Source organism: Equus caballus, chromosome 1 (assembly GCF_041296265.1).
Source record: "Equus caballus isolate H_3958 breed thoroughbred chromosome 1, TB-T2T, whole genome shotgun sequence".
NCBI lineage: Eukaryota > Metazoa > Chordata > Mammalia > Perissodactyla > Equidae > Equus > Equus caballus.
Window position 1 is genome coordinate 26,871,008 of NC_091684.1, and position 26,213 is coordinate 26,897,220.

At 54.2% G+C, this 26,213-nt stretch overlaps 1 protein-coding gene across 8 annotated transcripts; it reads left to right on the top strand.

Moving 5' to 3' along the window:
- The first annotated feature begins 309 nt into the window (after nucleotides 1-309).
- Nucleotides 310-26,108, top strand: ITPRIP (inositol 1,4,5-trisphosphate receptor interacting protein). 8 transcript variants are annotated; one of them, XR_011436571.1, is made up of 5 exons: nucleotides 868-1,000; nucleotides 19,369-19,505; nucleotides 19,997-20,258; nucleotides 22,269-25,410; nucleotides 25,486-26,108. XR_011436571.1 is itself a non-coding variant. In XM_005602248.4 (4 exons), the coding sequence occupies exons 3-4, from the start codon at nucleotides 20,230-20,232 to the stop codon at nucleotides 23,938-23,940; spliced, it is 1,701 nt and encodes a 566-aa protein (XP_005602305.1). In that variant the 5' UTR covers nucleotides 772-1,000; nucleotides 19,369-19,505; nucleotides 19,899-20,229; the 3' UTR covers nucleotides 23,941-26,108. The 8 variants fall into 8 exon arrangements, 4 of the variants coding, with proteins under 4 accessions (XP_005602309.1, XP_005602305.1, XP_023495609.1 ...); XM_005602248.4 differs by having other exon boundaries at nucleotides 772-1,000; nucleotides 19,899-20,258; nucleotides 22,269-26,108; XM_023639841.2 differs by having other exon boundaries at nucleotides 848-1,000; nucleotides 22,269-26,108.
- The last annotated feature ends 105 nt before the right edge of the window (nucleotides 26,109-26,213 follow it).

A 26,213-nucleotide genomic window follows, 5' to 3' on the forward strand; every position in this document is an offset into this window, starting at 1 on the left:
TCCTCCAATGTACCCACCCTGGCGTTTGACTCCCCAAAAGCCACTTAAGGCAGGATTTATTCAAGCCCCTCCCAGCCACTTCCACTGGCTGTGGAATTTGGGCGGGTCACAAGGAGAAGATAACAGGTTATGGACTTCATAATCCATTAACTTCGACCAAGGTTCTGCTGCCGTCCCTCCTGGCCTGAGTTCCCTCGGGTCTAAAGTGGGGGGGTCTAACTAACCTCACAACTGTAAACAAGCTCTGGGCACTAAAGCGCCCTCTACAGGATAGGAGCACTTAGTCGTCACCCTCCTTTGTGCCTGGCTACTCAGGCAGAAAGGCGACGGTGCATCCATTTATCATAAAATTTGGTGAGTCGTTTTAATCCATTCAAGCCGCAAAAGAGAAAAGGGTCAGCTTTGTGTCTCGATTTATATTTCCCTCCAGAGGACAAAATAGTAGCCCTGGAATTCCGCCGCTTGTAAAACGCGCCGCGGAAAACGCACCGTAGACGTGCTGTCACTTAACCGCTTCCATCCCGCCGGCTTAGACCGACTTTTAAGGGCGTCCTCCCCGACTCCCTGTCCATTCGCCCTAGTATGTTCCAGTGACTAGATCCCATCTCACCCGGCCACCCTCCAGTTCTGCCGTCCCCTCTGGAGCTTCTGGAGGGGTCAATGGGCAGACTTCCGCGGCGGACCCTGGGTCTAGCCCCGGGAACCCTCACGGTCCTCCTTAAGGAGCTTCCGCGGCCGAGGGTAGAGGCGGGTGTTTTGCTCGTATAAGGAGGAAAAGTTTTTGTGACATCCAGGAAATGAGTAACTCCGCAGCCCTTTAGAGCCCCGCTGATGGAGGCCAGAAGGCGGGAGCCGGCCGGGGTATCGCCGCCCCCGTCTCTCTAATTGCCCGGCCGGACGCTCCGCCGCAGCCGCCGCCAAGCAGCCGCGTCTGGGCCCTGGGGACCCGCCTGGGCTCGGCGGTCCTTCCCGCGACGGGGAGCGGGGACAAAGGCTACACGTAAGTCCCGGGCCAGCAGCTGCGAGGCTCAGCGTCCTCCCCGAGCACCTCGTGCGTTGGAGGGAAGAAGGGCGCGATGAAAGGATGAAGGGGGACTAGGCGGAGCTGCGCCCGAGATGGCGGCTCGGAGCGGGGGCGCCAGGGCTGCTCGGGGCGCCAGCTCGGCCCCCCAGGTTGGGGCTGACTTTGGAGACCTGGTTGCAGCGCCCGTGCCAAAGCGGGGCGCACTGTCCTCTGGGGTTCACTCTTCCCGCGCCGCGCGGGATCCTGCGCTCCAGCCTCCGCTCCAGCGCGGGCGCCGGAGACCTGGGCAGCTCCTCCTTGAGGCGCACCGAGGCTGGGCTTCCGAGCCTCGGCACTCAAGCAAGAGGGACCACGTCTTTGTTCCTTATGCCCAGACGATCCGTTACTTCTGACCGTCTGAGCCGAGCGCCACGGCAAAAAGACAGGCCGGGTCGCCCTGCTCCTTGGCCAGCTCCCTTCCCGCCTTCCTTCCCCTCCTTGGAAGGAGGGAGTAGGAATGAACCTTTTTTTTTTTGTAGTTTAAGGTAGTGAAGCTATGAGCTTGCTTGGGCCGGATAAACCCCCGCCGCTTCCTCTTTCGGGGCTATTAGTGGAGGAGACCCCACTCGGTGCACAACTTTCTCTTGGGGCTGCAAATAGTCTCTGCCACGTGACCCCTAACCCCATCCCCGACCCCTTCCCAGTGTCTCCATCTTTCTGGCTGCTGGGCGAAGGGACTCAGAAGCCCCGGGGCTGGGCTTCCTATCCATTTTGGCTTCTTCTCTTTAAAAACAAAAGTGCTGCCGCCCAGGAGGGGAAAATCTTTTCCCGAACCACTCGGACCGCACTTGGCCTTTGGGGAGAAGGGCCCGCCTTCAAAACCAGAAGAGCACCAGATACAGGCAGAGCCTGGACCCTGGTCTTTGGGATGGAAATCAGCTTCAGAATCGTATTCTTTTCTTTTGTTCCTCTTTTGGGTTGACCCAGGGCCCTTCCGTTTTACAAACCAGTTCTACCTCGGAGATGCTGCCAGGTGAAGCTGATCTGTGCCTGGTGCAGTCACAGGCCCAGGTTAGCAGTGAAAATGGCGTGGCAGACACGGGTAGAATTGCTGCCATTCACCTCTTTATTAGTAACCTAATAGGCTGTGCTTTTTAGTCCTCCCTCCAGCCTGCTTTCATCGTTCGCTGATTCCCAGTGTGCTGCTCCAGCCCGTTCTGCCCTCATATTTTCCACTTGTGGGTAACCATGAAGTGGTTATACTGACCCTCTGCTTTCCCTGAGTGGATGGAAAGTCTTTCGTTCAAGTGCCATCCTCTAGCTCTGTAATTTTCAAAGATGCCACAGTTTCAAGCTGCAGCTTTCAGGGGGCAAGCATCTGAACTTTTAACCCGATGCCATCATCCCAGAAGTTGTCACCTTACCAGGAACAGGCTCTGAGGGTGTGTGGGTGAATTTTCTATCCAAGGGCAAGGATGGGGAGGAACTTCTGGGAGAGGCTTCTGGCAAAATTGCCCACCTGAGAAGGTATTGTCTCGGAGGAACCTGGTTTTGTTTTTCTCCCTTCCTGGACCCCCTGGAGTCAATAAAGAGAAAGAAAGTGGGGGATTCTGTCTGATGGAGAGGGTACACATCTCAGTGGGAGGCAGAGAGGAGCACCCCATGCATGGAGCCCAGAAAGAGTAGGGTTGGGCCATGGGAGTGCATGAGCCCAGTTCTCCATGCCACTTCTTGCAAGTGACACCACTACCAAGTGGCAATTTGCCCGGAGGAAAGGGGATGACATGGCTTGGAGGGTCTGGAAAGTGCTTCTTGTGAAGGGGAAAGGAATGAACCAGCAGTATTTCCCCCAGGGGCGAAAAGCCTAGGGGGACAAGGTTGGTGGCCTTCTGAAATCTCCAGCATTGTCACTTGAAAAAAGGAGAAGACTTGCTCTGTCTGGCATCAGAGACTCACTGGTTAGGAGAAGCAAGGAGATGGATCTGACTTCCTCAGTTGTAAGAGGGAACTTGCCAATAACTGGAGCTCCTCAGCAGGTAATGCGCTGCCTGTCATTGTCAGCAGAGACAGATGGACATCAATGGTTACAACGGAGATGGTCCCTTCAGAGTCCAAGACTCTGTGGCTCCATGTTTGGGGCCCGGAGTCCCCTCAGTAGGAATGGGCTAGTAGGGCAGGCTGTGGGGAAGGCTTTAACCGAGAAGTGTCCTGAGAGGGGGCCAGTGCTCCAGCGTGCCGTGCCGGGGAGCTGAGGAGCGGGGCCTTATTTATCGCTGAGACTAATCCAGTTTCCCTGGGGAGGGGGACATAGCCATGAGAAGGCTGAGGGCTGATAATAACCTCGAGGGCTGCTGCTAGCCTATTCTGTCGCTTGTGTGAGTTTGAATAAGGTCCTCCTTCTTAGCAAGGGGACAGCACCTTGGTGCCATTTAGAAAAAGGAGCCTCATCTGGATGAATATAGCCACGGCACATAGCTGGGCAAGTGGCAAGTGAGCTGGATTCATCCTCACCACCGGGTGTTCTTGAGCAGTACACCATCTATACAGGGCTTAACATTTGCCAGGTTTGGCTTTTTTTTTTTCCGAAACCACTTGGCCTGTATTAACTCATTTGATCTTCACAGTAGCCCTATTTTATTGATGAGGAAACTAAGGCACAGAGAAGTGAGTGTTTAGGAGCCTGGAAGCTGAGTCCCCATCACTGAACACTCACAGAGCAAGAAGCAGGTTAAATTTGAAAAGCTCATTTGGTTGGGGGTCCTCATGGGAAAGAGGGAAGGGCAGTGCCTATTTCTTTCTTTGTTAAGGAAATACCCCTCCTCAGCTCAGATGGTGGAAAGATGGAAATCTCATCTGGCAGCAGAAAGGCAAGAAAAGAAAGAGGCAAGCCCATCTTGATGGCTGATGGAGAGGCCTGGCCCAAGCATTGAATGACTTTCCTTCTTAATCGCTGGGCGGTGTGAGGTGGCAAATCCAGTTTGGGGCCTGGCTTTAGGGTGCTTAGTAAGTGCCACCTGGGTGTGGTGCCGAAGGAAAAGGCCACAGCTACACAGGGCCCCTGACCCAGGCAGAGAACGGCACCAGGGGTGGAACAAGGTGGGGAGTGTCCAAACATGCTGTCCAAATGTGATGTCCCAAACATCCCTGTCCAGGTCCTGTCCGCCTGCAGACGCCCTTCCCAAGCTCCATTTCACAGCTCCATGTATATGATCACTGATTTCCCACACTATACATTTCAGCACTTAATCAGCTGGAACAGAGCATTTTACTACATACTGTCTGTAGACCGTATTTTAAACAAAATAGGCATCTCAGCCATTGAGGAAGTCAAGATGTCTCCTGGGAAGGGCCAGCTGGTGCCCAGCAGATTTCCCATAAGGAAGATGTTTACCTGGATCATGTCTCCTGTCCCAGGGTCTGCCTCTCACCTGTGCACACTCAGAATCTCCACAGTTTTCAGAGTGGTTTGGACTTGGGCTACTGAGTCACCTCAAGAAGCTCCCAGAAGTGGGTGTACAAATAGGATTGCCAGTGTGTTAATTTGCAAGGAGATTTCGTGGCCATCACGTAATCTGGATGGTATCTGTTCCCTGGGTCCTGGGCAAGCACATGGGAAACCAAAGATCAGAAGGCAGCTTGTGCCTGGCGAAGCTGGAGTCAGAGCAGGGTCGGGGGAGGGAGGGGTGGGTGCTGGCCCAATAGTGTGGGGCTCTGTTCCCTTCTGTGGCCCTCTCACTCATGGAGAGTTATACCTGCCAGCTGGACCAGTACTCTGGCCGTCCTGGTTGTGGGTGCACCTCCTTGGCCAGTGTCTCAACGACAGTGTTTACCTGGTAGGATTTCTCCTTTTGCTCTTTCATAATTTTCATTTTGTTTACTTATTTTGTTTAGTGCTTTATAAGCATTAGCTGCCAACTACATAGAGTTGCATTTGCATAAGTTAAATAACTACTATACAATTTCAGGGTTGGAGGGCCAGGCCATAGGGGTAAATGCTATATGCAGATCGAGACGATGGTCAGGTGGCTTGGATGGGTCACAGGAGGCCAAGCTCAGAGCAAAGAAACATGGTCCCTAATCAGTAGGATGCTCTGGGAAGTGGAAGGGCGAGGACTGGCCACTGACCATAGCCCCTGGGTGAGCATGGGGGTGAAGCAGGGCTAAGGCAGTGCTTGCTTTGGCTGCCCCAGTGGCCTGCCAAGATGGCCTCTTTGGATTTAAAGGGCTCTCCCTGGTCTCTGTCCAGGCCCTTTCATGGCTTATCTTTAGTAAGCTGCAGTCTCCAGGTGCCCCTGAGCCAAGGAGGGGTGACCCACGTGGGCTCTGGAGTGGGGCAGACTTGCATTGACTCCTAGCTCCACTACTCAGCAGGTGGGTGTTCTCTGTACTGGGACAAGTGCCTTGACTTTTCCAAGCCTCAGTTTCATCATCAGTAAAATGCAGATAACCCCACATAGGGCATGTATAGAAAGCGCTGAGAATGGTGGCTGGCATAGACTGGCCACCTGGCTAGTATGAACTCTTAAAGATGGTAGAGGTCAATCAAGGATCTATATCCTCTACCAAATTAGGCCACCAGCTTCTCCATGAGTGCCACTGCTCCCTCCTCGGAGGTCTGGGCAAAGGGCAAGGACGCAGGGACCCAGACCATTCCAGATGGTGAGAAGAAGTCCAGTGGTGCCCTTGCTTGTGGTTTGTTCAAAGCTGAGGACAAAGCTGCTCCTCCCACCCTTTCAGCTGACTCTGGGAGAGGGAAAGTCAGGTTTGAGCCACGGCCTATCCCAGTCACTCAGAGGGGAGAGAAGGGTGGGTGGGAACGTTTTCTGGAAGAGGAGGAGGGTCATTTGAGAGTGTCCAAGAGGTCTGTAGGATCCTCCTCGGTGGTTTGGAACCTGTGATGGTTTCCCATAGAAAGCACATCCCCCTCCACCCGCATGGCCTGTCCCGTGACATCAGCGGAATGGAAGCACCTTGCTGGTGACATCACTGTTGCCCAAGGCAACACCTCCACCCTAAGGTAGACAGGGAGGAACAAGAACTACTCCAACTGTAAGACACATGTTGAAGGGAAGGAGCTCAGAAGGCGTGCCGTCCCCAGGTGTGTTTCTCAGGATGGGCGAGGGGAAGAGGGAGGCGCCACAGGTGGGCGGTCTGGGCAGTGAGCCAGTTGGTGGGGAGTCTTTGGGCCTTGGGTTTGGCTCGAGCAGTACGGACAGCTGCAGTCTTGTTTAGTTCTCTGAGCTGCGACTCGAGCAAAGAGCATGACTGCTTACAGCGGCTTCTGGCGCCCTCCATGGCTCTGGGCCTCTGTTCTACAGCCCGAGTCTGTGAAGCGGGTAGAGGAAGAGCAGGCTGGAACAGTAATGGGGGAGATCAGAAAAGTGGCTTTCCCTTCTTCTTCACCCTCACCCCCACAGCAGACTGAAAAACAAGGATGCCCACGTCTTTGCTATGGGGGCTGACTAAGAGAGAACCTTCACTCGCTGATTGAGCTAGTATTTATTATGCACCTACAATGTGCAGGGCACCATGCTGGGGTGTCGACTGTGTCCTGCCAAAAAGAAACCCAGGGCAGCACTGTTTTTAAGGCTGAACTCACTCAGCAATTCTAATGCTCTTAATTTGGTGACCTATGGCTTCAGCCAGGTCTTAGAAGGTGTTGCCTCCTGTTCTACTTAAGATGGAAGTTCCTAAGCTAGGGCTGTCAAATGCCAACACAACAGATGAAGGATGCAGGAAAGGAAGAACTCCCCGGCCTGAAGAAAGGTGGAAAACTGGAGGATGTGGTGGGTCTCTCTCTAAAGAGGTTTCAGGACAGGAGTCTCCTTGTCTTTCAACTTTAAGGTATCTGATTAAAGTTTTTGCTTTGTGCAACTGGCCATAACTTCAGATGCTTTAACATAGCTTTCCTGACATCGAGCATATCAGTGGCTAAAGTAATTGCCCTAATTTTTATATGAATGTAGCTTTTTCAGGGTTATAGATGAAAATTAGAATATTGTTAGCAGAGAACATTCGTTGCAAATTATGCTTCTATTTAAAAGTCTAGTTCCCAAATCATTGTCATGATCTTTTGTTCATAAAAGTAGAATAGTCTTTAAAAAATAAATAAATAACGCTTTCATTCTTTAAGCACCTACTCTGAACAAAGTGCCATCCTAGGGGCTTTGCATATAGTTATTTCTCTTCTTCACAGAATCCCTTTGAGTTAGGTATTATTTCAGTTTTTCAGGTGAAGAAACAGGCTCAGAGAGGCCAAGCAACATCCCCAGAGTCACAAAGCTGAAAACAGCAGAGATAGGATTCAAACCCAGATCGGTACCTCCCAGTACCTTAGATTCCTTCTGCCACCCCAGGACACCAGGCCCACTGAGTGTGAAGGTAGCATACAGAATACCACAAAGCCTAAGTGTCAAAGGTCAGAAGACAACAAGCAGACCACCAACTCCAGCTCCCTCCTGCTGTGACTCTCTGTGTGATATTAGCAGACAGGGCTCCATTTCCCTGGTTAATGGGGACAGTAACAGCTAGTACCAGATAATATTCAGAGCACTTTGAGATCCTCAGATGGAAGTCCCTACAAAAAATAGAAAGCCCACAGTTTTCAAATGTCTCACTTCCAGGTGAATAACCCAGTGGGACCCTCACACCCTGGGAGGAGGGGCTCAGCTTTGAAGCTCTCCTGGGCTGCTTCTCCTTGCTCCCTCCAGGTCATTTCCCTGCAGCGGATGCAGGAGAGTCTCCTACCAGCCTGTGTCAAACCGAAGGGAGGGCGTTGTCGTAATTCTGGGCCTGCTAGTTGGTGTAAAACCCTGTGCTCATAACCCTGTTCTCGTGGGAGCCTGTTTCAATAGCCTTCTCAGCAGCAGTCAGGGACCCGCCTGAAGTTCGTGAAAGGTCCTTTGTTGGCTGAGACTTTGTTCAAGAGTGCTGAGGAGGCCAGAAAACATCGTGCCTGGGCTGGAGGGGAAGCGAGCCTGGGATTCCTGGACCTCACCCCTGTGTGCTGCCCCAGATGCCCCTGGTGCATCCATGCCATTTCCTCCCTGATGCCTCACCCCAAAATGCACCCCCTGGTGTCAGCGAGCCCTTGCTCCCTTTCCTGGTCTACTTCAGAGAAGGCTTTCCCATCCTTTTGGCTGGAAAGCCATCTCAGATATCCCAGGTCACACTCCCAGAGTCTCCGGGTGGAAGGAGCCTCGGAAGGTCATGAAGTCTAACTCCCTGCTTCATGCCCAGATTTCACTTAAATTGTCACCTGCCTTTCCCCAGACTGTACGGGGAAGGAAAGTCCACAGGTACATGTCTGATGTTCCACAGGTACCAGATCCCTGAGCAGCACAGCATCATGAGAAGACTTGAGGCTTGAAACTCAGACTGTCCTGAGTTTGAATCCCTGGTCTGTGATGTTGACCGAGTGGCCTCACCTCTCTGTGCCTCAATTTCCTTACCTGTAAAAAAGAGAAGAATGCCTCCTTCAGAGGTTTATTGTGAGGATGTTACACGTAAAGCATTTTGCACGATGCTTAAATCTCAGTACATGTGGCGCATTGGTTGCTGTTTACTAAACCCTCCCATGGGGCGTCAGGGCCTTGCGGCTTGTCTGGTTTTCTCTAGAAAGGGAGAATTGCTCATCCCTCTGCCAAGGGTAGTTCTCTGCTGCTTCTCTGACCTAATTTGCATCGAACCCTATAACCCTCCATTTAGCTTCCATTTCTTTAAGACTCTCAGGCAAGGAGGTCGAGGCAGCGGGGTGTCATATAACTTACGTCAGGGTTCGTTGCTAGGTCTTTTTCTTGGTAAACGGTGGTGGTGAGTCAGCCTGCATTTAGGTGAAGGCCGTCCAGACCCACAGGGGCTGTGGTCTCTCCTCTGGAAGGGTTTTTGCTCACATTTCCCAACATGCTTACCACTGTTAGCGCTTTGCTTTTCTGACTGCAGGGTGCCTCCCAGGGAAAAAAAACGTAGAAGTTACTTCATCCAAGACTTCCCACTCCACTCCCATTTCAAATTCCTGCTCGTGGGAGTGAAGGCGGGGAGGTTCTCTTCCCAGTCCTGACTCCATTCATTCATTCGTTCAGCAAGCATTCAGCAAGCATTCGTGGAGCATCAGAGACCAACACTGGTTTCTCCTTCCAGGTGCTCAGAAGGGATTGAGGAGCTGCTGCCTGATGGCAGGGAGGGAGCTGTGAGCTTCCCAGGTGCTCAGCTTCCTGCTCTCCCTCTGTGGCAGCCCCTGGGGCCTTGAGAAGGAAATGGGGAGGTGGGGGAAACAACTTGCCAGTCCCAGGCTGCTGGAGTCGCCGCAGGGGTGTTGATCACCTCCCTCTTCCCTGAGAAGTCCCCAAGATGCACCCAGCAAGATTTAACAAATCAAAAGGGAGAGCTGGCCTTGTCACCAATGCCAATAACAGTGTCCTTTACAGAGCACAACCATGTGACCATCATACACGAAGTAGGTACTATTGTCACAGCAAGCAAGCAGGAGAGTCAGGATTCAACCCAACCTGGCCTTGCGATTCCAGAGTTTGGCCCCTTCACTTCTCTATGCTAAGCCTCTACAAAGGGTTAAGATCTTCTGAGCTGAGAGCTTTGGGGTGTTTCTCTCTGTGTGGCCTTAGGGTGAGAGTATGTCCTGGTGAACTTGGCAGTGTCAGTGGCTGCTTTCTGCCCACCCTAGCCTGACCCACATGTCCCTGTTGTTGGTTCAGGGACACCTAATAGGTGCCAAGTGCAGCCTCTGGCAGAAGCTAGGACAGAGTGTGGGCATCACTTGCCGTCACTCCATCCCTGCGGCTGGAAAACTATGTGGTTGTAGGTCTTTGTTGTTCTTTTGTGTAATTCACAGGGCGTGTGACTCTGTGCGGTCAGAGATGATTCTGGGGGTAATTTTGGTAACTGTTGCTGGCATCACGGTCCAGGCCCCAAGCCTTCCTTGGAGGAGGAGAGCCCGTTGGATGTGGCCCTGGTGTAGGAGGGCAGGCAGGTGCCAGCTCCGTTGTGCAGCCCAGGTCCCTACAGCAGCGAGCAGCAGCCGAGAGGCCGACCACAAGCTCTGAAGTTTTTTACACCAGGGTTGGCCTCCCTCTTGCCTTTGTGTCTCTTGCTGTTGCCATATATTAAGATGAAAGGGGTTTTTAGAGCTTTGCAGGCACAGAGGGTATGTATGTGAGTGCCTGTGTGTATGTGTGCTGGAGGCCCAGAGCGCTTCCCTTCCTCCCCACCTCTCTCCCCCTCTCCCCAGCCCGGCTGGGGCCCAGGCATGGTGGCAGGTATGCCCAGCCCAGCCCAAACCGCAGGCGAGAGGATGGGGAGGGAGAACAGCCTGGGATTTCACTGTTTGGGGGCCAGAATCCCTCTGCGCCAGGATGTGAGTAAGAGGCGGTGGGATGGGGAGGGAGGGGGTGGAAGGACTGGCCTTTCTGTGGCTGGAAAAGCCCTGGGGGCCCATCCCCCCTGCCCAAGAGGCCAGGTTGTCTCTCTGAGCTGGTTTCTCTTTGTTCCCATCCAGGGATCCCAAGAAAGGTGGCTGCTGGGCAGAGCAGTCTGTGTAATCCCATCCAGCCCCAGCTCATCTGTGGTGGGGGGAGCATCTGTGGTGGGGGCGTAGCGGAGCAGTGGCTGAGGGAAGGCTCAGTCTCCCCTTTGTTGTCCTTTGTATTTACTTTCTGGTTCTTGCTCCACCCCCTCCAGTCCCCTCCCCCATCAAGCCGGGGTGTTTGCTGCTGTCTGGAGCCTGCTTCCTGCCCCACGGGGAAAGTGTGGCTTGTCCTGAGCATTTGCTGCTCTGCTTGGAGGCAGGGGGTGTGGAGAACACAGGGTCGGGGGAGAGACAGGGAACATGTTTGGGAAGCCCCGGGACGCCTGCGGGCGTCGATGTTCCCTCCATGCAGGTGCTCTTATGGGTGAGCTGGGGCCCATAGGCAGAGGGGAGATTCGGAGAAATGCTAGCCCGAGCCCGAGCCAGCTTCTGAGAGGGTGTGAGGGGAAACACTTAGCACAGTGTTTCTGTTGTTCACACGCACCCTGTGATTTCAGGTCTAGAAACCTGAGGTGGGGATCCGGGTGTCAAGGGAAGCCATTCGGTGCACACTCGCTGTAGGAAATGCATCCTTCCTAAGAATGGAGGGCACTGATGGAGGCCTTCTTTTGGAAACTGGTATCACCAGCGTGCAGGGCGTGAGCATGCAGCTGGGTCCCCAGGGTCGCAGATGTCCTTAGCACAGTGAGCAGGTGGCCCTGTGTTTGGTCCCTGCCAGGTGCTTTGGGGAATATCAAGACAAACAAGCCTGCCCTGGCTCTGGAGGAGCTCACACCAAGGAAGGCACTGGGGTAAGACCAGAACTCAGGCAGCCCACTGTGATGAAAGAGCAGGATGGAGTACACCGGGGAGATGACGGAGTCTGGAGCCAAGGGCCTAGCGGGGCGTCCAGCTCCTCTGTTCTCTTCCTACTGTGTGGCCTTGAGTGATTGCTCAACCTCTCAGCACGCTGGGCTCCTGCCTGGGAAATGGGGCTCCTGCACAGGTGAGATGGCTAACTCAGGAGAGAGGACAAGCTTTTACTGGGTCCCTGCTCTGGGCACATCTGTGCAGACACCATCTACACAAGGCACCAGAAGCTTGCCTGCACTCAGAGAGGCCTAATCAATAGGCCGTTTCTCTCCCTTTGTTCTTCTCTCCCTTTCCAGAAAGGATTTGTCTCAGGAGTTGGGGGCGGGGGAAGGATTGCAAAGGCTCTTGGAAGCTGTTTCTGAGATGGGCTTGCTGTGAGGACCGTTGGGTAGGGTTTTGGCCGGCAGAGACATGAGGCATGGACATTGCAGGAAATGGTGGGGAAGGATAGGAGGTGTTCAGGGGACAGTCGATAATCTGAAATGGCTGGGGCAGGTCGAAAGGGAACCAAAGGGTCCCCAGAGACTGGTTGGGGCCAGGCCCTGAACATCAGGCTTAAAGCTCAGGCCTGTGTTGCATGGAAAGAGGAGCCCACTGAAGTGGAGAAGGGAGACCTCTGGAGGCAGGAGGCTCCCTGGGTGGCTGGGAATTAGGGAGTGCTCAGAGCTGATTCCAAAGGTCCACGCCAGGCAGGGATGGAGAGCCCCATCAGTCTGGAATCCCAGGCTTTGGTGCAGAGCAAAGGCTGTGGCAGAGATGGCTGGGGAGAAACGGGAAGGTCGGTGGGGAGCTGGGTGGGGAGAGGAGGGCGCTGTGCGCTCAGACGGCCTTAGTCTCCCGGGCTGCTGTAACAAAATACCACAAACTCGGTGCCTTAAAACCACAGAAATGTATTCTCTCACAGTTCTGGAGGCCAGAGTCCAAAATCAAGGTACCTGCAGGGCCACACTCCCTCCAAATGCTCCACGAGAGCATCCTCCCTTGCCTCTTCCAGCTTCCGGTGGCTCCAGGCCTTCCTGGGCTGTGGCAGCATCTCTCCAACCTCTGCCTCTGTCTTCCATCACCTCCTGCTCTTTGTCTGTTTTTTCCTTTTCCGTCTTTTTATAAGGACACTCTTTGTTGGATTTAAGGTAATCAAGGATGATCTCATCTCAAGATCCTTAATTTAATTACATCTGTAGAGATCTTCCAAATAAAGCCCCATTTACGGGGTCCGACTATTAGCAATGCACTTATCTTTTTGAAGGCTGCCATTCAACCCACTCGCAGTGACTGCTGGATTCCAGGTGCCCTGGGGAGAATGGATGAGAGAAAGGGGGATGTGGACCCAGACTCAGGGGAGCCCCCTCCTTTTCTCTGTGACCCACAGGCCTTTTTGTCATCCCTTAGCCTCTGAGACACCAGGCCTCAGTCTGTCTGTCTCTGTCACAAGACACTGTGATTTTCCATGACGCCCCTTGGGTCAGGGCCTCTGCTGTGGGGAAGTGAGCAGGATGGCTGGACGGAAGGACACCATGTCCTTCCTGGGAGGTGGATGGCTTCCCTGCCTTCTCCATCCTTGCTCATCAGGGGATGTGCATGAGCTGCTGATGGAGGAGCAGGAACAGGAAGGATGTGGGCCCTTCCACCCGTATCGGCGGAGTCCTTCCTGTGCCTGGGCTGGCCGGCTGCATGACCCCAGTCCAGTCCAAAGGATGAGGTTGGCATCCTGGTGACTTTTTTGGAAACCCCTCCCTCTTCTGAGAGCGGTCCTTGAGGAAACTTAACGCTTTGGTGGGCGTGACCGGTCATCCTCTATGAGTGGCCAGTGTGGCCATGTGTGGCGACAGCAGAGCTCACCTTACTGAAAAGGCTGCTCCCTTACAGTATCAACTTTCCAAGGGCTCATCAATAGGTCTATCTCCACTGGGCATGGGGACGGGGTCCTCTCCTCTCTGCTCTCTCCCTCATTCTGTCCTGCTCCCCAACCCTCACCAGGGCCCAGTCTTGACCCCTGGGTCCTCCTGAGCCCAGGTGCCTGCTCAGGCAGTCTGGGGTCTCCCCTGGGTGAGGGAGGGGCAGTGAGGGTCTGGTTCTCTGGTCCTGGGGACCATGGACCTTCCTCTATAATACTGAGTGCTCCTTAGTGCATACTCATTAGGCTACAGGCTCCCTTTCTCTTTTCTTCTACTCTTTGGAGAGGCTGTGGGGAAGGCATTTGTGTAAGCCCCTAGCCTGGCACATAGTCAGCCCTCAGAAAAGGTGGTCATGATTCTTCTGAGGATGGTTGCTGGGGCCAACTAGGCGACACTGGAATAGAGTCAGGACTGGATGTGGGGAGAAACGTTGAGCTCCGGCCATATTTTAGGGAGTCCTGGATGCAGAGGGACTGAGGGTGCTGGTATTTCTTGGGGGAAGAGTGAGGAGAGTCCTGGGGTCAAGGGTAGCCTGGGGAATGCTTGATGCGGGGTTGGGAGCTGCAGTGGGCAAGAGAGGGGAGACAGGTGGGGGTGCCTACAGACCAGGACCTGCAGGTTCTGGGTGGCCCGCTGAGGTATTTTATTTGGTTCACATGGTTTTTAAAGAATTTTTGAAATAGCAGTTGACGTTGTAAAATTGAGGGATTTTGATAAAATCCAGATTTCTGGCTTCTCTTGGGAACAAAAAAAGATCATGCCATTCATTCTTGGTGAAGAATGTGCGAGGTGGTGGCTTTCTCCTTTAGACAAAGCACGTGTGGCTCCGTTGACCCCATCCCCACCACTCAGCTCTCCAGCATCTGCACCCCGGCTCCTTGACTGTAGGGGCCTGCCCCACCCCACCCAGGCATTTGGTTTTCAACCCCTGCCCTCAGAATGGGGACTGAAAGGAGTTAAGAGAAAGAACCCAGTGGCCATGAGGGTGGCAGGTCAGAGGAAGGTGGGCCTGGCTAGAGGCCAAGACAAAGATCCTGCCCAGTGGGAAGGGTGGAAGGTGACTGGGGGTGGGGGCTACAAAGACACTGAGGAGAGGAGGCGTGGGAGCCCAGAACCACACCCTCTCTACCCACTTTCTCAATTAGTTTGTGTTAGTCCTCTTCCTTCCTCTTTCCTCACTTCCTTTCTTTGCCTCTCTCTCCCTCTCCTGCCTGGGCCTGAGGCCTACCAGGACCCAGCCCCCACCCCCAGTGCTACTCAGCACCCCTTCCTCCGTCCCTGTTTGGGGTGCAGGTGAAGAGAGACCTCAGCCAGAGATGCCCCATGGTAGCTCTGTGGCCATCTCCTTGCTGGGGTGTGAGCCAGCTCACAAGGCCTTTCTCCTCTCCCCTTGGGGACCCTATCCTGGAAGGTGGGAGCCAGTCATGTTGAGCAGCAATGCTCAGAGCTGCCCTTACAGAACCATCTGTGCTGAATCTGTCTGTCCGCTGGCCCCAAGTTAGGTGAAGAGGAAGGAGTTGGAGGAGACGTGTCACTCCCACAGCCAGCCGCTCCTCCCAAATGTGCAATAAGTCAACACCCACTGATATGTTGGGTGCCTGCAGCATGCCCAGCCCCGTGCCTGGTGCCCTGGAGGAGGCAGGAGGACATTCAGCTTCTGGGCCTTGCTGGAGCTATAGGTGAGAGGGCAGGGAGTGGTGGGTGAACTGACACAAGCAACGAGCAGGAAGGCCTGACCCATAGGAGTTCAGAGAAGGGGGAAGTAGGCCTGCACCAAAGGGCAGGCTCCCTGGAGGAGGGACCCCTGAGCTGGCCCTGAATGATGGTGCCATTGGGCTGGGCCGGGATGCTGGTCTTATTCCAGCATGGGGCATGGGTTCTGCTAGAGAGAAGCTTGGAATCGGGGATGAGACAGGCCAGAAGACAGGAGGAGAGCCTCACCAGGGCTTCAGACAGACTGCTCGTGGGGCCCAAACTTCAACACAAAGACTCAGGGCCAGACTCGTGCTCTGCATTCAACCTATCATTTCTCACAGTCCTGGTTCTCCAGGGCCTGGGAAGCTTTTGGGGACTGCCAACCTGGATGATTTCCAGGTTGAACCTCCTTGATCTGGTCGCCACTGGCAGTGGTGCCAGGGAGTTGCCACTGGGCAGGGGGTGGTGGCAGGGCTCACTCATTGCCTTATTCCCTGGTGCAGGGGTGGGGGGACAGGCTCAGTCACACACTGCCCAGAGGGACTCTTAGAGGCTACAAGGTGAACCTCCTGACCATCAGTCTCTTCACAAGATAGGGATGTTGCAACTACCTAACTGATGTTCTGAAAGTTAAATGACAAAACACATGCAGAGTACTTAGCTTTAGAAATGTCAGCTGTTAATGAAAACATCATTGCCTTTCACTACTCCTCTCCTGTTTGGGCAGAATCCCTGTGAAGGGCCCCAGGGTGATTCCAGCCCACCTGGACCGCCTCCACCTCCACCCCACCCTCCCAGGCAAACATGTCTTCTCTTTAGGCCTCGGTTTCCTCATCTGTAAAATGGGGCTTAGATTAGTACAACTCTAAATTCTGACTCTCTTAAATTTGTAGCTTTATTTTCTCCAAACAACTGTGCACCTCGTTAGCTGGGACAGTAAAACTCCAGCCCAAGGCCCAGTGCACAGTAGTGGTTCAGCCCAAACTTATCAACACTTTGGTTTCCCTAGGCTCCTTGTTTCTCGGAGGGTCCAGAACCTAAGCTGTGAAAGGGACCCAAGGAACCACATGGGCCTGGGCTACAAGTGCCCTCACCTGCCATCAACCCGCCTCCTTTATTCCATTTCATAAGGAAACACATCAGCTGCTCTTTTTCGCTCTGAAGATGGAGCCAGGGCCCAGCTGCTTTTGCTATTGTAATTAGCAGAGCTAATTAGCATCCGGTAGGCTGGGCGTGGGGCAAACCCTTGTCGAGCTCCTTGATCTGGGCTGCAGTGACACTGCGGGAGCCCCACCCTCCGCCTCCCTGGAGGCCCGCCTGGCTTGGGAAGGGGTGGTGCTCAGACTTGAGTGGGCATTAGAAACACATGGAGAGCTTATTAAAACACAGGTGCTGGGCCCCACCCCTAGAATTTCAGATCAGCAGGTCCAGAATTGCACCTGAAAAATTTGCATTTCTAACAAGTTCCCAGGTGCTGCTGGTGCTGCTGATCTGGGACCACGTTTTGAGAACCACTGTCCCAGGGGAACTCCTGGGCTGCTGAGAAAAGGGTCCTGGAAGCCCCTGTTGCTGAGGCCACAGTCAGCCAGCCCTGGGCGGGGGTAGGTGGGCCATGGGGCAGAAAGGGTGTTGATGAACACGTTGTAGGGCTGGACATTCCTATGTTCCCAGTTTGTTTTAGGAATTCTGTCTGGAAGGAGGGGGCTACAGGGTTACACACCCACACCTCCCCAACAGGTGGGTCAACAGCCAAGGAGGGGAATTGAAGAACAGGAATGAAACCCTCTCTCTGCCTTTTCATAGCCTATTGCTGGTACTCGGTGCATGCCCTCAGCTCATTCTGTCCTGTGATGGGTCTTCCTGGCTGGCTGCCTCCCTGCGTGAACTGTAGTGGGGTTTTTTCGGTTTTGGGGGTTTTTTTAAATTAAGATTATGATAGTTAACAACCTTGTGAAATTACCGTTGTACATCATTATTAATCATGTTGTAGGTACACCATTTCATCCCTAGTGCCCTCCCCTCACCCCCGCTTTCCCCCGGTAACCACCGATCAGTTCTCTTTGTCTATTTGTTAACTACCCCCTATGAGTGGAGTCATACAGAGTTCGTCTTTCTCTGTCTGGTTTATTTCACTCAACATAATACCCTCAAGGTCTATCCATGTTGTTGTGAATGGGACAACTTTGTCCTTTTTATGGCTGAGTAGTATTCCATTGTATACCATATCTTCTTTATCCAATCATTGGTTGCTGGGCACTTAGGTTGGTTCCATGACTTGGCTATTGTGAATAATGCTGCGATGAACATAGGGGTGCATGGGACTTTTGGAGTTGCTGATTTCAGTGAACTGCAGTGTTTTTATTGTTGAGGATCATGCCGCACTCATCTTTGTGGGCCCTGCAGCCCCCAGCATGCTCCTTGCACCCAATAGGTGCTCTGTAAATCTAGCATGATGGAAAGGACTTGGGCTCTGCAGGTGGAGACAGACAGAACAGGCTGAATCTCAGCCTGGCTGTGACTTTTCTAGGTGTGTGGCTAGAAAATTACTTTGTCTCTTGGGCTTCAGTGAATCCACCTGTGAAACAGGGAAAACACCCACCACTTAGGAGATTATGGGCGTCAGTGTGTCCAGGGCCCAGCACATCCTAGCAAGCCCTTAGTAAATGGAAGCGTATTGCTCTTGGACAACTCTTAGGGGCATTCGTTGGATTATGGTGTGCTGTGGTCCTGTAGGGCTCCAGGGGACACAGGAGTGAGGGACCCCAGGAAGGGAAAGGCCTTGGATTTCTCCCCCAGGGTCTGGCCAGGCTCAGAGTAAGGGTCTGAGTGAACCATGGGTCCTGGCTGACCACCTGCAGTCCTCTGCTGGGGGCACACAGAGGCCGCCCTCTGCTCCAACCCCTGCTGCCCTGTGACCCTGGATCTTTGCCAGGCTAAATTTAGCCGTGACCTGCAGGGGCCGCCACTCTCTGTGGGCAGGGGCGGGGGGGGGGCGGGGGCGGAGAGGAACTCAGCAGGTTTCCGGCTGGCTTCCTGGCAAGCAGACAGAAGCCGTGGGACTGACCCAGGTTTATTTTCAAGCCGAACCCGCCCACCGGGTGTCTCAGACCCCACGACCACAGGTGTGGGGCAGCCCCCTAGAGGTGAGAGCCTGGGGCCAAGGTGGAGACAGACATCCTTGAGATTGGGAGAACCGTCGGGGCCCTTTGGGGAGGAGTGTGTGTGTGTGCGTGCACGTGTCCCTGGTTTTGTGAGAGGTTTCCCGCTCTTTATCCTATCCCCATGGTCTCCAAAAGTCAAAACGCCGAGATTCCACCCCCCACCTCGTTCTTCTGACCCCGAGGCCCCCAGAGCAGTGCTCCCTGTGAGGTGGTTTGAGGAGGGGAAGTAGCAGAGGCTTCTGACTTGGCCCCATCTAGTGGGCACTGAGCAGCCACCGCCCGTTCCCTACCCCTTAGGGTGCCGCAGGCAGAGCCAGCCTGTGCCAAGGTTAACAAGCAAAATGACAGCTGGGATCCCGTCCCATCCCTGGGAGGGAGAGATGGTTTAAGCAAGGGGTGAGTCAGAGGGAACTCCACCTCCGGGAGAATCCAAGGCTTTGAAGGCCTCTCGCCTCTGCTGGGGGGCAGGGTGGAATGAGCGGCGTGCCAAGGGACAGCGGTATCAGGGGAGCATTTTGTGCTTTCAAAGCGCTTTTGAGCGTGCGTTCCTCCACACCCCTGGGACTTGGGCAGGGCGGATATGCTTGGCAGGTGAGAAAACAGGTTGATGCAGGGTGAGCAGCTGGTATTGTATGGTGCTTACTCTATGCAGGCACTGTGCTAAACACCTGGGATGGATTATCTTGCTTAACCCAACCTCCCTGTGAAGGAGGGCCTGCTATTAGCTCCACCTCCAGGTAAAGCAACGGAGCCCTAGAGAAGCCATGTGACTTACCCAAGACCACTCAGAAGGAGGAGAGTCGAGGTTCAAACCCAGACCTCTCTGCTTCTGCAGCTCAGGCTCCTTCCACGTTGTCGCCTCATTCCCTCATGTTCCTGTAGAGTCTTGTTTGTAACCCTACTATCCTCAGTGTTATTGTGGGCTGAGTTCTTTGGAGGGGCATCTGCATGGCCCACTCCTGCAGGCAACCCCTGCAGGCAGGTTCATCTGCACATTCCCATCCCATCACAGCTACCCTTTTATAAGAGAACTTGCTCAGGGGCAAGCATTTTGCTAAGGGCTTTATATGCATTCTCTTGTTCAGGCTTTACAACAGCAAGTGTTAGTATTCCCATTTTATAGACGAAGAGACTGATGTTCTGAGAAGTTGAATGATTTGTCCAAGGTCGCATATCTAGTAAGTGCACATGCCACGTTCTAACCCGGTCTGTCTCTTCCAGAGTCTGTCCTCTTAACACCTTGCACACGGAGTCGATCTTTCTGGTTGGTTCAGAATTTTGAACCTTGCCTGCCCCAGTACGAGGAGGCCTTTCCTGTATAGCCCTTCATTCTCCAGCAAGCACGAGGATGTACACAGGTAGCCCTGTGGATGCTGTTGGGTAGATGGGAGGAGGACTTCCCAGTCCTAGGACTTGGAGATGGCACCACTCCCCAGCTGGTGGCATTCTATCCTAAGTTGGCATGGAAACTGACCTCTGGTGTTAGAAGTTGCCAAGGTGGCTGCCTACAGTACAGGGGCCCTGAAGAGCCTTCAAACCCCCAAATTATCTCCTCACTGGCTGCTGCCTGATGTTCTACCATTAGTACCCCATGCCTTTATCTTAAAACTGATCCACGTTAATCAGCCAGCCTCACATCACGGTTTGATTAGCGCCACCCTGGCAAAACTTTCCATTGATGATTCTCTAATGTAGAAACCAGGGCTGACCTGTTGGTGCAATTATCTAGCAAGCTGCTCCTTCTCTTGCAGAAGAAAAGCTGGTTACCTACCCCCGTACTTTTTCGTCACCCCACACCCATTCCAGTCTGACTTCCTCCACTTTCCCCTGTCCTCCGTTTCCTCCTAAGTGGAAATGCAAAGGCTTCAAAGCTCATCTCTGAGGCCTGAATGGTCTGCCTACTGAATTCTGCTGCTGCCAGACCTCCCTCCCCCTCAGCCCTCATGATTCCTGCTGACATGTCCAGCTGTGTACAGGGTGGAGTCACATCTGAGCAGCAGGCTTTGCACAAGTGTGGCAACTCAGGTCATCTACATCCTGCCGCTTGCCAGGTGGAACCTGCAGAGGTGTCTTTCCCTGGTGATGAATACTTGCTCCTTGGCACCATTAGGGTAAGAGCCAGAACAGTGGTTTTCAGGGTGCAAATTCAAGGTCAGGGAACGGGGCTCAGGCAAAAGGCAGAGGGTCCCATCAGTGGATGTTGGCGTGTACCGGGAGCGGGGTGGGTGGTGGGTGGAAGGAGCCCTCTGTGTTCTTGGTGGTCCAACAACAACCTCCGTTGGCCATTTGCTCTCCAGGCTGAGGTTCCAGGCAGGAAGGGGGCAGGGCAAGTGTGGAAAAGGCCCCTTGTTAATTCCCAAGGTTTGTGCTTGGGAGAGGAGAGGGTATAAGCTAAGGCTTACACTATAAGACAGTGCATCCCAGACTTTAATGTGGATGGTATTAAAATGCAGATTCTGGTTCAGTAGGTCTGGGTGGGGCCAAGATTCTGCATTTCTAACAAGCTCTCAGGAGATGTTGCAGCTACACAGTTTGAGTAGCAAGGATGGCAAGGGGTGCGCCCTTCCCCAAAAGTCACTTGAGGCCTAAATACCCATTTATCCTGGAGGAATGAAGTGTCTCCTTTCATAATCAAGTTGGATTTAAAGTTCAGGTGCCTCAGGAGAGGAAAACCACTGACTCAGTCACTCTTTGTGTCTTCAGGGTTGTCCTGGGGAAAGACCCAGGAGAAGGCCAGGAGTTCAGGGTCTGCATCTGGGGTGGGATCTTCCAGATCAGGAGAGATTTACAGTAGGGGAAGATAAAGGCTCAAAACTGCTTCAAAAACAGTTGCTGTTTAATGAATCTATGCTCTGCACCATTCCCTGTGCTGTGTGTGCTTCCATCAAGACGATGCCCCCGTGGGAACTATGGTTTTCTTCTTGTTCAATAAGGAAACTGGGGCTCAGAGAGGTCAGTTAACATGCCCAAGGTCACACAACTAATCAGCGACAAGGCTGGCTTTGGGACCCAGTCCTCTTGTTCTTAGCCGCCAGCTTCTACTGCAGGGAGGAAAGACACCTTTACCAGAAGGCATTGGGGGAGAAAAGCATGTCTTATTCAGGACTATTTTGGTTTCAGGTGATAGAAAAACAACTCAGGGGCCAGCCCCATGGCTTAGTGGTTGGGTTCACACTCTCCGCTTCGGTGGCCCAGGGTTCGCTGTTTCAGATCCTGAGTGTGGACCTACGCACCACTTGTCAGGCCATGCTGTGGCAGGCGTCCCACATAGAAGAACTAAAATGACCTACAACTAGGATATACAACTATGTACTGGGGCTTTGGGGAGAAAAAAAAAGAAAAAAGAGGAAGCGTGGCAACAGATATTAACTCAGGGCCAAGCTTCCTCTAAAAACAGAAGTAAGCTCTATTAACTCTTTAAAAAAAAAAAGAAAGAAAGAAAAACAACTCAAACTGATTTAAACAAAAAGGGGAATTTATCGATTTATATGCTGAAAGAGCCCAGAGGTTATGGCTTCAAGCATAGCTGGATCCAGAAGATCTGCTCTCCTCTACTTTGGCATCTTTCTCAGGCCAACGCCCCTCTGAGGTAGCTCGAGAGCCACCAGCAGGTGTAATTCTGTTCCCAGCAACTCTAAGCCACAGAGTCTTTCTCTCCAGTGGTCCCAACAAATCATACCTCTGTCTCCCATTGGCCCAAATGGGGTCATATGCTCATTCCTGAACCCATCACTGTGTCGGGGTGAGGAAGGCATGGAATAGTCTTGGGCCTGGGTTATATGCTCACCCCTGGAGCTGGGGGTGGGTTTATCCCCAGCAAAGCCATAAGGGCTGGGAGTAGAAAAGGGTTGGTTCCAGGGAAAGTGGGATACTACTACCAGAAAGAGGACCGCCTGGGCAGGCAGAAACAGAGATCCACCGACAGTGGCTTGTTCAGCCAGGATTGCTGGTGTGGGACTTCGGGGTTCTTGTTGCAAGGCTAGACTGAAGCACATGAGGAGACTGTGGTTGGGTCGGAGAAGAAACTATAAGACGTTGACCAGCTCCATAGGGCAGAGGTTGGTGGGAGGGTCCAGGGAAGAAGCTTGGTGCGACCTTTGTCTCTCTCTCTCTTTTCCCAGGAAAGCTCCAGCCATGGCACTGGGGCTCTTCCGGGTGTGTCTGGTGGTGGTGACCGCCATCATCAACCACCCACTGCTGTTCCCTCGGGAGAACGCCACAGTCCCCGAGAATGAGGAGGAGATCATCCGCAAGATGCAGGCGCACCAGGAGAAGCTACAGCTGGAGCAGCTGCGCCTGGAGGAGGAGGTGGCGCGACTGGCGGCCGAGAAGGAGGCCCTGGAGCCCGTGGCGGAGGAAGGCCAGCAGCAGAACGAGAGCCGCGTGGCCTGGGACCTGTGGAGCACCCTCTGCATGATCCTTTTCCTGGTGATCGAGGTGTGGCGGCAGGACCACCAGGACGGGCCCTCACCCGAGTGCCTGGGTGGGGACGAGGACGAGCTGCCTGGCCTGCAGGGTGCCCCACTCCGGGGCCTCACCCTGCCCAACAAGGCCACGCTCGACCACTTCTATGAGCGCTGCATCCGGGGAGCCACGGCTGATGCAGCCCGCACCCGGGAGTTCGTGGAAGGCTTCGTGGATGACTTGCTGGAAGCCCTGAGGAGCCTCTGCAACCGGGACACAGACATGGAGGTGGAAGACTTCATTGGCGTGGACAGCATGTATGAGAACTGGCAGGTGGACAAGCCACTGCTGTGCAACCTCTTTGTACCCTTCATGCCCCCAGAGCCCTTCCACTTCCACCCAGAGCTCTGGTGCTCCAGCCGCTCGGTGCCCTTGGATCGCCAGGGCTACGGCCAGATCAAGGTGGTCCGGGCCGACGAGGATACACGGGGCTGTATCTGCGGCAAGACCAAGCTCGGGGAAGACATGCTGTGTCTCCTTCATGGCAAGAACAACTTGTTGCAGCCTGGCAGGGAGGTGAAAGACCCACTGTGTGCCAGAGATTCCCCATACCTGGACACGATGCAGGTCATGAAGTGGTTCCAGATGGCCCTCACCAGAGCCTGGCACCGCATCGCCCACAAGTACGAGTTCGACCTGGCCTTTGGCCAGCTGGAAACCCCAGGGTCCCTCAAGATCAAGTTCCGCTCAGGGAAGTTCATGCCCTTTAACCTGATCCCTGTGATCCAGTGTGACGACTCGGACCTGTACTTCGTCTCCTACCTTGCCAGGGAGCCCTCCGGGGGGACCCCGGCGTCCAGCACTGACTGGCTCCTGTCCTTCGCTGTCTACGAGCGACACTTCCTCAGGATGACCTCAAAGGCGCTGCCCGAGGGTGCCTGCCACCTCAGCTGCTTGCAGATCGCCTCCTTCCTGCTCTCCAAGCAGAGCCGTCTCACCGGCCCCAGCGGGCTTGGCAACTACCACCTGAAGACTGCCCTGCTGCACCTCCTGCTCGCCCGGCGAGCCGCCGACTGGAAGGCTGGGCAGCTGGATGCTCGTCTGCAGGAGCTGCTCTGCTTCGTGGAAAAGAGCCTGCTCGAGAAGAAGCTCCATCACTTCTTCATCGGCAACCGCAAGGTGCCCGAGGCCATGGGCCTGCCTGAGGCCGTGCGCAGGGCCGAGCCCCTCAACCTCTTCCGGCCCTTCGTCCTGCAGCGCCGTCTCTACCGGAAGACAGTGGACTCCTTCTATGAGATGCTCAAGAATGCCCCGGCGCTCATTAATGAGTACTCCGTACACATCCCCTCAGACCATGCCAGCCTGCCCCAAAAAGCTGTCATCTTGTAGACCATCAGGGACCTTGAGGGCCAGAATGCAGGGCAGCCCCTGTGTCCACGGCCCTGGGGGCACCTGCAAGCCCTGTGCTGGGAAAGTGGCGGGCCTTGTCGGGAGCTCGGCTCAGCCTGTGGGGAAGCCAGGCCCTGTGGTGCAGAGGAGACAATTCCAAGCCAGAAGCTGGTTTGCTTTCAGGCCATTGGGCCTGTGGGTGACGTGACTGTCTGGGTTTGGGGACTGATCCTTTGCAGTTTACTGTTGGATCACCGCAAATGGCCAAGATGATGACAGAACACTTCATGGACACTGAGTTAGAGACAATGCAAACATCGATTTGGGTGTAATTCTTGTTACATCCCAGGTCCCATCTTTACTTGAATGTCAACAGAGGATCTACAGGAATGCTGGCAGAAACCCATGTTAAGACGCTGCACCCTGATTTCCAGTAACCCTTGGCCCCAAGCATCTGCAACCAAAGCACTAATGGGTTCAGATATGGGAATTTGCAACCTTCCATCCACAGCCTGCACAATAGGGATCCCACAGTGGCTGCAGGTTTTTATATTACTTGGAGACAAGACCTACTAGAGATTCAAGGCCCCAGGTGGCTAATGTCTCTGTTGCACAGAAGTGGGTACTTGGTGGCAGAGAGAAGTTTCAGCTGGCTGCTTTTTCAGCTATACATCTCACTCAGGGTGCACCCCCTTCTCCCAACCTCTTCCCCCAGCACGCTGTGTTCTGAGCCCCCTGGGTGCCACATAACATGCTGGGTACAAGCTTAGCAGCCCCTCACCCCTCTTTATTCTCTCCACGGCTGGTCTCTCTGACCATCCATATGGTGGGGGAGGGCAGACGCTGCAGGGGCAAGCTGCTGGAGAGGAGCGGGGTGACTGGGGTGAAGGACAGAGCCTGGTGGCCAGGGTGCTGGCGTCTGGTTTGCAGCGTGGCCTCTGATGCCCAGTTACAGAGAAAGCTGCAGAGCTGAGAGGTGAGGGATGCCATAGCCCTGAGTTTTCCTCAGGGCCCCAGTCCTAGAGCAGGGCATACCTTTAAGCAGGAGCTGCCGTGGAAACCCAGCCCCATCTGCAGGCCCCAAGACCCCCTCGGCTGTTCATGCCAGTGGGACTCCCTCACTGCACAGAACCCCCCTTTCTGGATGGGCCTTTGCTGGCCGCACAGATGACCAAGACCCGAAGAGCCCAAAAGAGGCTCCGCTGGCTGGGAACACACAGGGACAGCACTGCAGGCACAGCCTCCAGGCCTCTGAGAGGCCACCTTGGCACTGCTGGGGCTGCAGTCCCTGGGCAGGCGCCAGAGCCTGTGGTCGGAGCTGGCCTCAGTCTCCAGGCCTGGTTCAGGAGGGTTGGGAAGCCTCTCCTCCTCCACTGTGGCTTCACTGGCCCTTAGGGAGTTCCTCTCGGCACTGCCTCAGGAAGCCTTGCAGAGGGCCAAGGAGGCGGCGAGAGCAAGCGTACCGGCACTGCCACCTGGCTCTCCCTCCAGGGGTTGAGCTGGCCATGCCTCTCAGACAGCGTACCTGGTTCCACGGGGTGTCAGGCTCACCACGGACTGAAGAAAAGATCCTGTCCCTACCCCAGGAGTGCTCTCACCTAACCTCAGTGTAAGATGGACAGTTTGCCCGGCAGGGTGAATTCATGGGAGCCTCAGCTGTGACTGGGCACTGAAGCCTGTAGGAAGCTTCCCATGTGAGCTGGAGTTAGACCGAGCAGTGCCCGGGTCTGTGCTTCCCCAGGCCCACAGAGGCCACCAGGCACCCCGGGAACCATCCCGCCCATGTGGTCTCCAACAAGAGCCCGAGCCCCACATTCTGTTGGGATTCATTTCCAGAGTCGAAGTGAACTTCCTTATTTATTATCTCTGTGCCTTTCCTTTCCCCTCTTCTTCCTTATTCTCGTTGTGCTTGGAAGAGACCCCAGCAACCAAGAACCAGCCTCAGAAGCCAAAACCAAGCCTGAACCCCCCTCGGCTTCCCCGTTGCTTCCGGGAGAAAGTTCACGGGAAAAATACCTTCTGGCCTCTTGTTTGTTCAGAGATGACAGAGCTCAGCGGGGAGATGGGGATCCTTTTATGCACCAGAGCTGCTGCTGAAGCAGAAAGCAGCAGGGCTCCTGGTGTTTCTGGCTGCCTTATTTATATTAAATTCTTGCAAGGAGTAGAAACTGGTTACAGTGTTTGTTTTTACCATCAGGAAATCTGTGAGGTTCCCAGGCAGAGCTGGGGAGGGGGTGGATTTCCTGTTGATGAGCGGAAGCTTTCACTCCCTT

Coding starts and splice junctions, on each gene's coding strand:
- ITPRIP (XM_005602248.4), top strand. CDS start 20,230: ATGAATACTTGCTCCTTGGCACCATTAGG. Junction 20,259..22,268: donor TGCTCCTTGGCACCATTAGG/GTAAGAGCCAGA, acceptor CTCTTTTCCCAG/GAAAGCTCCAGCCATGGCAC.